Here is a 13,644-nt window from a genome sequence, read left to right as displayed (position 1 = left end):
AAAAAAGAGGAAAATAATAAAAATAATAAGAAGGAATATGGATATATATCACTTAATTGAGATCCAATTCCATATCTAGCTAATTTGACAACAACTCTTGCAGTAAAAGATAATTAGCAAGTGATTAAAAAAAAATCATTTCCATCTCCTAATTCCCTTCAAACCATTACCTGTGGAGGAATTCAAACAACTCTTTTCAGTCAAAGGAGTTCAAATTAACCCAATACCAAAAAAAACAAAAAAACGGTGTAATGAAAAATATGTACCAATTTGTAAAATACTAACTCATTTCCTGAAGTTGGTTTCCGGATAAAGAAGAGTGTAAGAATGATCCAAAGGGGTCTTGAAATGCAGGCACTCTTCCCTACGAGGAAATTAAACAACAAATTCTTTGTGTCAAATATGCATTATTGTCTAGCTTAATGTAAGATAGATTGACAGATAGAGTGGAACAGAAAACATGCATTTCAACAGAAGTTGCTCATAAAAATTAAGAAGTTGTTATAAATTAGTACCTGAAAATGAGTACTGGCTGAGAAACCTTGTGAGTAATCGAGGACACTCTCCATTGAACCTTGGTTATTGGTCAGAGCAAAGTCCTGCTGCTAAATTTGATATAAACCCAACAAAATCAATCTAATTAATTATGATATTACATATATACATATATAATTAGTTCTAAAAGCATGATTAAAGTTGAGATGTATATAACACTTACCATATTATTGGAGAAGTTGAAAACAGGAGAGCTAGCAGTGTCGTCTAGAAAAGATGGTAAGCCCTGCTGATGATCAATATCTTTCATTTTCTGCCCTTTTTTTCCACCGCTCTTGGACAACTTAATATCATCCTTGGACATAAAGCAAAATGGCTTATACTCGTCATTCAAGTGCACTGGTTGGTTATCATCTTCATGGAAATATTGTGGAGGCCCAGAAGACGCATCAGAAACCATTGAAAGATCTTCTTCTTCTTCTTCTTCCTGGTCTTCTTTGATTCCTTTCTCTTTGTCATGTCCAATATTTTTACAAAAATTACCACTTTCTCCATTCTTACTATTTGGGGAAAGGAAAGATTGTTCCAAGTATAGAGTCCAACCAGACTCGCAGCCGCTACTGCATTCAGAATCCAAAAGGTTCATTCTTTTTTTTTTTTTCTTTTTTCTTTTTGGTGTGTTTTTTTCCTCAAAGAAAACCAACCAACCCTAAATGAGTATCTCCTCTACAAACCTCCTTTTTATGAAGTATGGGGAGAGATAAATTGGTGAAAACAAACTCTCTTTCACTCTCTCTCTATCTATCTCTGTCCATCAAGTGCTCACTGTAGAGGCAGCCAAAGTAAGGAATGTGACAATGTGTCCGTTTTTGGGGTTTCACCTAGTAATATAAGATAAAGAAAAAGTTAAAAAAGTGGGCCAATCAAAAGAATCATATTAGCAAATAACTCTAGTCGGCACTCTCAATCCATTTTTTAACTGTTGTCTCTCAAATTATTCATTATTATTATATTATATATTAACTTACACAATTAAAAATAAATTTATCGTTAAATTATACTGCGGTAAAAATACTGGTTGTTACAACTTACACACATTTAACATATAAATCTATTTGAAATATATCGTGTACAATTAAAATGCACGTAGTTTTATTTGATAAATTTATTTTGGCTCAAACAGAAAATACACGTGGCAATATTGCAAGGGGAAAAGGACAAAAGTGAATCGAACTGAAATCCTAGACTGGTTTTGTCGTGACTCTCTCATGCCTCACCAGTCCTTACAATTAGGGCGGTTGTGTTTGTGAATGAATCAAAAAATGCCAGTTGGAAAGCTATTAGTGGGTGTGCATGTAATGTGAGAGAGAGAGAGAGAGAAAAAATTTAAAGGAAAGAGAGAGCCACAACCTCTTCACATGGAAGACAGCGAGGCACTGTGTACGCTCTTAACAAAATCGAGTACACGTCCATTTCCCCTGTACATGGACACCTATACATTATACATATAAATACATAACACCCTCTTTGCCTCTTGCCTTTCTCTCTCTAATCACTTCTTTGCTTTTGCTTCTCTCTGTGACGTCGTTTGACTTTATTCATAATGGCCAATTTTTACTTAGACATATCCTGGCCGCTGGTACATACGCATTTATATTAATAATTTTAATTTATTGACAAAAATTTTATGAGAGAATTATTCATACAAATTTTTTTAATTTAAATTTTTTATAAAAAAATACTGTAATAATCAGAATTAGGAGTTTAAATATATTTACTAAACATGACCAAAACGTTTTTGATTTGACAATAATCTTAAAAATATAACATTTTTTTGTTATTTTTACGTTCATGTAATGCTCATGTCCCATTAAATTTATTTCAACATTACCATGTTCCACCAAAAAAATTATAAATTTGTAAAAAGTATATATAATATGCTTGCCATACCGCACGTGAGCCTTTGGACATAAGACGATACCTATGTATGTGGTCCTTCGTAAATATGCTCTTGTAAGTTGTTTACACATTAGATGTTTCTGTTTTTCTTGTACGGTCATTAATGTTTGAGAAGCAGTATTACGTTAGTTTCTCCTAGATATATATGATAGCCCTTAGGACTAAAAGATTAGTTGAATAGTACAACACATGTGACAATACAGAAGAGGAATGTGAACCAAGCTAATTTCCTACAACGACCTCAATAATTAAGCTACAGAGAAAGTTATCGAAATGTGACTATACTGTGATTATCAATACTAATGTAAAGATTGTTAAGAAGATTAAGAAAGAGCGTTTACAAATAACGAGCTAATTAGCTTAATGCGCGAGTGGACATATATATATATATATATATATATATAGTTAATGAGTTGAGGTAGAAATTTTCTTGGGGCAAACTGCGGTTGACTGGGCTTTTATGAAACCACATGCAGTCACACTACTACTTCTTTTCCACCTCTGTTGTTTTTTGTTTTTCAATCCTTTTCTCAAGAAATTTTTATCAGGAAATTTTAACTCTTTTAACCTCTAAGGGCTCGCACACGCATGTGGGCACGTGTGCATATGCGTGTTCGAGCTTCCATATTCACACATGTATGCACGTGCAACACGCACTTCAACCTAAATTTTTCTCTTAAAAGTTGCATCTAAAAAAATAAAAAAAATAAATAATTGTCATTTCTGATCTTTGTTACTATTCTCAATGCCAAAGTTATTCCTCTTATTTCCTTGCTTGTAATATTTATGTATTACCAAGAACAACAATGTGCTTCCTACCAAAAAAAGAAAAAACAAACCACAACTTGCTCACTTTTTTTTTCCTTTCATATATTCGTCAACTTGTAACAATAATCAGCTATTTAATATAATCAGTGACAAAATAAATCTTGCATTAGGTTCAAATGCAGCTGAAAATTAATATTACCAATTAAAAAAAAGGACAAAAGAAGGCCTATTGCGCATGTGTTAGTCAAAGCAAAGGAAAAAGTACCACCTTCTTATCCTAAGTCCTATCAACATAAAATAATAAGAAAAACCGTACAACCGTGATTACTGAGATATGCATTGATGCTTTTATTTTTTTAATATTTATTTAACCTTTTTTTTTGTGTTTTAGATTAATTTAAAAAAAAAATTAAATTATAATTTATGTAATACTTTATTTTTTAAATTTTAAAACGTAACATTCATTTATTTTATATTTTATTTCGTTAATAATTTTATAATAAATGACAAAATTCATCACATTATTAAATATGTTTATTATTTAATGAGATTTAAAAATAAAATTATGCTTATATCCTTCTAAAACAAAAATCTCCTCCTTTGCTCTCTCTTTCTATAATAAATGACAAAATTCATCACATTATTAAATATGTTTATTATTTAACGAGATTTAAAAATAAAATTATGCTTATATCCTTCTAAAACAAAAATCTCCTCCTTTGCTCTCTCTTTCTTTTTTTTTCCCCTTCTCTCTCAACGTTCAAATTCCGCCGTGAAAGCACCTTCCAAGCTCTGCGTAAAACCTTGACAAAATCTCACAAATCTTCATGTAAATCACCTATTCTCTTCCTCTGAACCTCGTTTCTGCCACCAGATGGGCTCTCTCCTTCCGTTTCAGGATCTCAATCTTCTCTCTGACGCTCTGTTAATCAAAACAAAACAAAATCCTCTGAATCCCGCATTGTTAATCAAAACAAAACAAAATCCTCTGAATCCCGCATTGTTAATCAAAGCATCAATCCTCCCAAAGGCTTCCCAAGCCTTTTGCACCACGGACTTCTCAATAGTGGGCCCGTCGGCGCAGACATCGAGCTCCACCACCACCCCTCTGAGATCAACAGACGACGACTGGGTGGGCAAAACTACATTGTTGATTTGGTCGTAGAGGGACTTCAGGCGGTCGACGCGGCGAGTGGTGGCGATGACGTGGCAGCCGACCTTGGCAAGGTCGAGGCAGAACTAGTGGCCGAGCCCCGATGAGGCTCCGGTGACCATCACCACCTTCCCACTTAGGTCGTGCCATGGCTCGAGTTGGTGCTCCGACGCCATTGTTGGTGGTGATTCTCTGAGATAGAGGACTTGAGAGAGTAAATGAAATGAGTCAATGGGTAGTTTACTATACTATTATTATGCATTAGGCTCACGCTTTTCTCATAGGGTTAGTTTACGGTAATTCCCTTTCATATGGGTTGAGTTTTATTTACGTGGCAATTTTCGTCACTAGTGTAACTAAAGTGGTAAAATTATTAACAGAACAAAATTTAAAAAGAACGGAGGTTACGTTTTAAAATTTAAAAGGTAAAGTGTTATAAAAATTATAGTTCAAGATGATTTTTTAAAATTAATCCTTCTTGTTTTTATCAGTTTTGTAGTGAGAAGTCTCTATTTAAGAGGGTACAGAGAGTGTAATTACCTTGTAGAGCAAAAAATTTAGAAAGGAGGCTATAACTTGTAGGTTTTATTTATTTTATCGATTTGAGTTTTTAGTTTTAGAATTTTATAGTTAAAATCTCTTAAAAAATGTTACATTTAACTTTTTTCTGTTACAGTTAAAAATTCTTAAAAAATATTACATCTCAATTTAAATTAAAAATTCAAATGTATAAAACCGTAATATAAGAGAGTAAGGGCAATAGTGCAACTCCAGAGACCACATGAAAGCAAAAGGAAATGAAGGCTAATCTTTAAAACGCCATGTGCCATTCTCCATTTGATCACTCATTATCAATACCCCCATCCAAACAAACCCATTTTTGTCTAGTGTTTCAAAAACCTTCCATATTGGAACTGCCCACCGTCATAGGAGACCATTAATAATGATTTTGGAATTGGAATTCTCTCAAGTAGGGCAAAGAAAAAAACAAGCTTATGACCATCTATAATGGTTTTGGAATTCTCTCACGTAGAAAAGGAAAAGTATCTTGTCCCAAACTAGTTACTTTTTAAATTTTCAATTGCTTAAAATTTTTTAGGAGCACTAACACCACTATTTAATAAATTGCGGGTCTTATTTATGAACTTCATACAGTAAAACCTACTTTTTTATTAATCCGTTGGTGTCTTGTAATATTGTTTGTAGTTGCTAGATGATTTTAGAGAATTACTGTTGGTAATGAAGATTTTGCTTGCCAATTGTAATGGAAAATGAAGGGAAGAAAGCCTCTTAAAAATTTTAATTAATTTATTAGAATTTCACCATACCTTTCAGAAATTTGTAATCTGATTTTACTGAAAGTGCACCCAACTATCCATTCTCCAAGTGAACATCTAGAATTCTTCCTACTTGTGAAGAGGCCTTATTACCAAAATAGAGAGAGAGCATAAAAAAATAAAGAGTGTATGAGTCTAGACTTTTATTTTTTACTCTTGATAAATATTCTTTTATTAGTGTAATTATTTAACTAAAAAAATTATGAATAAAAATTTAAAGATATTTATCAAGATTACATAGCATATGAAGTTGTTCATGAAGTTTGGGCTTGGCCCATTCTCAAGTTAATGGGGGCCCTAAAAAGAGGAAGGCGGGGCATGTAACAACTTCGGAAAGAAATTGTCTATCTGGACTCACCTCTTTCATTTTACGTTATTTTTCTATAATTTTCTCTCCTAAGTTCTTAAGTTAGTATAAAAAGGAAGTAGGGGAGAAATCTTGTACGGATTAAGAAATAGTATAAATCTTTATATTTTGGGGGAAGGAGACAAATATTTATGAGTAATAATTACATTAATTAAAAAGATATTAATTCATGATAAAAATTTAAATTCGTACACTTTAAAAATAAATTTAATAATTTTCTCTGGTGCTTTTTCATGCTTAAGGCCCATTTCTTGAGATTTCTAGTAAAATATTACCTCCAAAACTTCCTCCTTTCTTTTAAATCACAGGGGCTGTTCGGGGAGCTAGTTTTTGAATGAAAAATTCAAAAAAAGACAACTCGAGTTATAACTTTATTTGAGTTCATATTCTTTTAAGTTTGAACTCGAGTTTGAACTCGAGTTTGGAACTAAAACTCGAGTTCAAGTTTCCTCTTCAACTTGAGTTCAGAAACTCAAACTCAAGTTAATGAACAATATTTTTTCTATTTTTAAAAATGCTATAACTTTTTCGTTTTAATGCTGATTGAGATGATTTTTTTATATACGTTGACAACAAAAAAATGAATAAAACTAGACCCATATACCCTATTAAAATTTTTCATCAGCATTGAATTTTTATTAAAATACTATCTAAAAACAAATTCAAGTTTTGACTTACTCAAACACAAACTCAAAAAAGATTCTTATCTCAAACTATAACTCAAATGTACATAACCAAACACATACTCAAGTTACAACTTCAACTCAAGTTATAACTCAAAATCTACACTCAAATTACCTAACTTAAAAACATCAAAAGAACAAGTCCATAGACTTTCATACAGTGATTCAACGTTCAATGACTCTTGTAAACAATCACAAATTTCTTTCAAAGTAACAAATTTTACACGTGATAAACTACTAATTTGCTTGCTTCTTATATCTTCCCAACCCCATAAAAAAAAAAAAGGAAAAGAAAAGGGGAAAAAAGGTCATAAGCAACAAAAGAGAAGATAAATGTCAGCAAATGCATAAATTTGTAGTACTGAGATCATAATTAACTCCATCCACCCCAACGGCCCTGATGACTGAATCAAATGGTTGAATTGTACTATTTCCCTTAAATTCAGTCACTAGGGAGTCATTGGTCTTCAATATTTGGCGACAACAAATTAAACCAAACATTGCACTGTATTTGGGACGGTTTTCTTGATCCAACACCAAACATCAATTTTTTTTTCCGACTTCAATTATTCAATGTCCCGGCAAATCTCGCTTTGTACAAATGTTGAGAAACTAATTAGTTGCATTCCATATACTTTATTTGAGGAGGAAATTATGTTTTACATGTCGTGTTTTTTATTTATTATTCGTATTTGGTATTTGGTATCACCAAGTTTTTGAGGCTTTAAAGGAAAATGTTCACTAATGTTAGCTATTCTAAGGAAATGCTCGTTTATATAGCTGGACAAGCATCTTTTTCACCTCAGTGTTTATTGATTAATCTGTAGAGTAAAATTATACAGTAAAATCAAGATAGTACATGGTGCCAAATGAAGCATAATTTGATCGTTTTTATGTTGTGTCAAAAGGTATTAAGAGAACATTCTTATCAGCATTTAGGAGTCCCTTTGGTATTAGTTTAGGAGGATATGCTAACGCAGGTTTCCCCTCTTCAGACTTTTTGTTAGCCAAAAAAAAAAGGTATCATGGTAGAAGGTTGTGGATCTTATCGCAAAGTTGTGTGTGTGTGTATATATATATATATATAGTACAAGGCTATAGATCTTTCAAGGGTAGCAAATTTTAAATGTCAATATGTGCTACAACTCATTAAAGGTAATGAGAACTCTTGTCAACTCTGTTTTGAACTGTAATATATGTATCATATTCTGAAGTTTTGTTTGAGATTTTAATGTTTAGAAACATGAATTGTAGAAAGCTCTATAAGTTAAACCCCATCTATGTTTTTAGCCCTATCAAGAGAAGTGAAACATCTTCTGATCATATTATGGATAAAAGGAAACACTAAACAAATAAAATGGCAAGAGGGACCAATGGGGGGAATAAAGGCACTCGAAATGGTCAAAAAACAGTATTAATTTCTTTTCCTGAAAAACCCAATGCAAGTGGCATCATGAAGAAATAGGTGCAACTACCAGAACCTAGCAAATAGATGGCAATATGCTGAGTTGCAAATGATATGTGAAATGAAGGAATAGAAAGTGCAAAAGGGACCAAAAGGCACTATTGATGTAGTTGAACAGAGGAAAGAGACATGGCATACCAATTGGGCACACAGACGATGAGGCCATTGGATTTGACCTGAATTCTCTCTTTGGTGTTAAAGACCCAAAAAAAAAAAAAAGTGATATTTTTGGGAAATGGATTGGCCATTGGTGGTGCTTGTGAAATTGGGTTGTTAATGCTAGTTTGTCTCATGTATTGGCTTCTTCTTTTGCCTGAATTCTGATGGAGAGTAGTTAGTCCTTTGGTCTTAAATATTGGTCAGCTTCAGACCCAGTGAGCTCCCACATTTTCTCTATTTTTTTCTTTTCTTTTCTTTTCTTTGCTTTTCCATTAGAGAAGGCTCTATTACTACCGCAACTGCAGACGGTTTGTGGGCACCCCCCCTCCAGTTTGAGGGTAGAGGGTGGGGGGGCCATTTCCTGCCCTAAACACAGATTTCACATGTACACCCAACAAATCTTTGAATGACATACACAGATACACTAATATTAATATATACACATACACATATATGGTTTGTGTATATGCTGTTCCTGCAGTGCAGGAAATATTATGAAGGAAACTGGGTCCTACCCTCTCAAACTTACAGCCTGGATGCTGGCCCGCGCTTGACTAAAATTTTTACTTAGGACATTTGAGTTTTTTATTATAATAAAATTTAAATTTTAAGCTGAAATGAATAAAAATGAACAGAATTTTAAAAATTTATTTAGGGAAGAAAAAGGTTGATAATTTTATCATGTCTCCTTGTGAAAAAGGATAATTCTTTTGTTGTGTACTAGTGTGTGAAAAGAAAAAAAAATACCTTACCGTGAACATTTTTAACTGTTAAATAAAAATCAGATATCATACTTTTGCTTAATTTAATATATTATTAAAGTGATTTGACAGTTTAAAAGTGCGTTGATCCTTTTTTGCCCACCCTATATGTTTTATTTTATTGGTAAAGCAAGTTGTTTTTTGCCGTTTAATTATATTCTAACATTTGAGTGTTTACATTAAAAATAGTCACTCTATGACCGAAAAAAAATCACACTTATAATCATACCATTAAATTTTAATAAATGGCTAAAAAAAAAGCTTACTCCAACAAAACAACACGCTTACATCAGAATTTTCTTTCTAATAATAAGAGATAATTTCAATTTGTTAGTTTGTATTACAATAAGTTTAATATTGTTTTTATTAATTTTCAATATCTCAACGTAAAGTAAAAAAAAAAAAAAAAATAGTTTTGGGTACCCCTAAGACCTTTTTTAGGACATTAATGTTAAATTTACCCTTTTTAATAATTTTTAATTTAGTTTATCCGAATTTACTCTTTAATTAAACATTTAAAAAAAAAGAACTTATCCTTATAACCAAACATGCTTTTTACCTTTAAAAATCATAAAAGAATAAAATCTTGTCAACCAAATCATAAATTATTAAAAATGACAAATTTGACATTCTTGTCCAAAAAACAACCTCACGGTACCAAAAACTAATTTTTTAAAAGGTAGAGGTGTCAATTTAAAATGATCAAAACACCGTATATTAAAAGATAATTTTGCTATAACACAAAGTATCAAATTGAAATTGTCCCTAATAATAACACTAGATGATGTATGTGAGTGTAGGCGCATTTTGTCATAAATAATCAATTATTGTCTAAAACTATCTTCAATGTAAATGTTAATGTCAATTGTATATTTATCATTAAAAAATATGATATGGTATGTTATTTTCATTTTTGTCTCAATGCATAATGCTATTTGAAATGTTAAGTCTATTTTTTACCATAATCATCAAGCTATAAAAGTTGTAATAGTGAACTTTTATTTTTAGAATAATTAAAAAATGTAAAAGTTGTAATGATTAGATGAAAAAAATAAACATTTCAACTAATAGCAATTAAATGTCAAATTTCTCATATGCTATATTTGGTGACAAATTTACCACAAAGTATAGTGTATGAGAAATTTAGTAATTGGAAAATATTTTTTTACATTCAAACGCTAAACTTATAATTGGCACATCAATTATAACATTACATTAGAGATGTTCTAACGTTTAGAACATGATGTCACTAGAAAATTCTGCTTAATTATTTTTTTTCTTTTACCTATTTTGCCGAAGAGATCTACTTTAGTGTTTTCTTTTTCGTCTTTAATATGAATTCTGCTTAGTTTCAAGCAATATACGTAGTTAAAAAAGAATTCATAAAGGGGAATCTTGGGGTATAATACCAAAATCCACGAAAAAATTAATTATTAATGATGAATCCGTAATTTGAAGGATCAAATTTTTATTTGCACATTGTTTAATTGGTCATTAAAACGAGTTTAATTTATTATGATGTTTAGTGGCGTTATTCTTTGTTTGAGAGACCTCTAAGTAGTCATTATTTTTGCTGGCACTTGCAACATGTAATGTTATGTTATGATGTTAAGGATTTATGTTTGAAAAAGTTTTAATAATTGTTCTTTTCACAATTCAAGTTGAAAATTGAAAAGTGAATTTTATACTTAAGTAAATTTTATTTTAGAAAAAATATTTTAACAAAAAAATTTATTATCGCTTCTATTTTTTATCCTGTTTTTGCAGTTTTCATCCACACAACAGGGGCTAAAATGGAAATGAGTGGAAGATATGGGGCACGACAGTTGATGAAGAACGGTCACGGAAGGTATTAACCAAACTACTAAAGGTTTAACTAAAAAAAAAATATTTATCTTTAAACTTTAGAGAGATTTTGTGATAAGCCTAACGTACCAATATATTATATTTTTTTAACTGTTAGATTTATATACTTTTTAATTTTTATGTAATTTTATACAGATCTCATAAATAAATAAAAAAACATGATGAATTAATATATTAGCATACCAAAAAATGTTCATAATCTTTAATCTTTAACAACATAAAAGACATGTGTCATCACAAGAAAGCTTCACCTTTGACCTATAGATATCACCTTTTTGTTTTCTTTTTCTTTTTATACATTTCTTTAATTTCTTTTTATCTTTTCTTTTTTCCATTTTTTTTCTTTTCAAAGTTTCCATATAATATAATTCATTTACAATATGTTTATTTAACATATCTTTTTTTTTATCGCTTTACACTTATTAAATGAATTTATTTTAAATATACTCCTTTTTTTTTTAATTGTTACGTAGTTTAATCATTTTCATGTGTTTCTCAAAACACTAATATTTTGGCTATATCTCCATTTTTTTCCTTTTAAAAAAGAAAAGTCTCGTATGTTGTTTAATCCTTTTTCATGTGTTTCTCAAAATACTGTTTCTTATTGTCATATTTATATATGTTTTTTTTTCTCAATGGTAATATTAACAACTGTTAATCTCATAAATAAAATACGTTAACTTATCTCCATTTAAATAATTTCTCTCACATATGAGTCTACTCAATATTCTTTTTCTAAATGTGGTCCTCATAAAATATTTTTTTCAATTACTTTATCGATATCATATAATATCCTTTTAAATGTGTATCGAGTCAAGTTTTTTTTTTTTTACTTATAACCCTCTTAAATATTATGTTTTCGTACGTAGTAATTTACTCTATAATTTACTTCACTAAAAACTTTATTTTCCTTTTAATTATGCTCTATTTAAATGTTTATTTTTTATGGTTTTTTACTAAATTAAAACTTTTAAAGAATAGTAAGTCAATAAAAAATTTTAAACTTTTATATCTAAAAAAATATAACACGTGCGTAGTCTCATAGCGTATGGTTACAGATATAACACGTGCGTAGTCTCATAGCGCATGGTTTCAACCTGTAGTCTCTTATAAAAGAAGAAAAGAGAGAGAAATCTTGATGTAAACATTACGAAATAAAAAGGTTGCATGGGAGTAGTGGTGGAGCTTTGGGCAGCGGGCGTGCCCGAAGTCCGAAAATTTTTGGGCTCGGTGGGCAGGCACCTGTCGCCGCCCATCTACGTAAATTTCCCAGGCTCGGGCTCTGGCAGCCCGAGAAAAAAATATTCCCTGTAGCCTGCCGCCGGTGGGGGGGCTGTGACCGCCGGCCGCCACTTTTTTAAAAAAAAATTTCCACCGTACCCGGTTGCCCAACCCGAAGCCCGAATACCCAAAAAATGGCTAGTCTTTTGAATTTTATGCCTGACACGAACCCGAACACGATCCAAATAATTTTTTGACCATTAGCCCGATTTGTGCCTGAATTTTTTAATGTAATGGCTATTTCTGCCCGACCAGACCCGCCGCCCATTTTGCCCTACTCCAACGGCTCTATTTTTTACCATTGCCCGGGAAACCCTAAGCCCGACCCGACCCGCCCAATTTAAGTTACCATTGGAGCCAAATTTTTTAGGAAAAAACAAATTTCAAGCCAAAAAATTCCCTATAAATACCCCCTCCCCTAACCATTTTCCTCACTCAAAAACTCTCATCCTCTCTTAATTTCTCTCAATCTCTCTCAAATCTCTCTTAATCTCTCTCAAATCTCTCTTAATCTCTCTAAAATCTCTCTCGATCTCTCTTAATCTCTCTCAAAACGCTCTCGATATCTCTTATTTTTCATAATGGACTCTACCGGTTATGGTGGTGATATTCCCGTTGATGCCCAATTCAACATTGAAGAAGGAAAATTTCCTATTAATGTTTTTCAACCGCAGGAATCGCAAACACTAGAAAGAGCTGCTGAGGAAACTGCAAATCTGACCCGTGGTAGACGTACTAGAGGTCGTGGACGTAATGGTGGTGAGCATGGAGGAGAGGCAAGCAGAAGTGCTAGTGCAAGTGTTGTAAATTCCAAGAAGAAATGCAAGCGCACCTCAACAGTTTAGGAGCACTTAAACGCATTCGAGGAGGTCGACAATGATAGTAACATTAAATGCATAGCTCAATGCAAATATTGTGGTGATAAATTACAAGGCAACACTATTCACAGCACAACACACTTGAGAAGACACTCCAAAAAGTGTCTTCAAAAGTAAGGAGGCGGACTCGATCTCTGCCAAACACAATTATCATTTGACTGCTAAACCGGAGGTCTAAGCACTTGAAAATATGATCCGTAAGTCAATCGTATGAAAATGGCACGATTAGCAACCACATTAGATCAGCCACTTAGTTTCACCGAACAAAGGAATTGGCAACGTTATATTAAATTTGTATATAATCCTAATGCACAATTTTTTTCAAGAACTATTATTAGGAAAGATGCATTAAAATTATATAAATAAGAAAGGGAGGCATTAATCAACCTTTTACACTCTGCTAGTGGTTGCGTTGCGTTAACGACGGATATTTGGTTCGTTGTTGCCAACAAAGATTATTTAGCTGTAACTG

At 31.9% G+C, this 13,644-nt stretch overlaps 1 protein-coding gene across 1 annotated transcript; it reads right to left on the bottom strand.

Annotated features, from left to right (window-relative positions):
• Positions 1-135: 135 nt before the first annotated feature.
• LOC21388546 lies at positions 136-1,321 on the bottom strand. Its single transcript, XM_024162099.1, has 4 exons — positions 719-1,321; positions 516-605; positions 286-364; positions 136-170 (listed from the first exon to the last, which is right to left on the bottom strand). The coding sequence occupies exons 1-4, from the start codon at positions 1,139-1,141 to the stop codon at positions 136-138; spliced, it is 627 nt and encodes a 208-aa protein (XP_024017867.1). The 5' UTR covers positions 1,142-1,321.
• Between the last annotated feature and the right edge of the window lie 12,323 nt (positions 1,322-13,644).

This window comes from Morus notabilis, unplaced genomic scaffold (assembly GCF_000414095.1).
Source record: "Morus notabilis unplaced genomic scaffold, ASM41409v2 Scaffold722, whole genome shotgun sequence".
NCBI classification, from domain to species: domain Eukaryota; kingdom Viridiplantae; phylum Streptophyta; class Magnoliopsida; order Rosales; family Moraceae; genus Morus; species Morus notabilis.
Note: the sequence above shows the minus strand (reverse complement) of the source record. Positions and strands in the feature narration are given on the sequence as shown.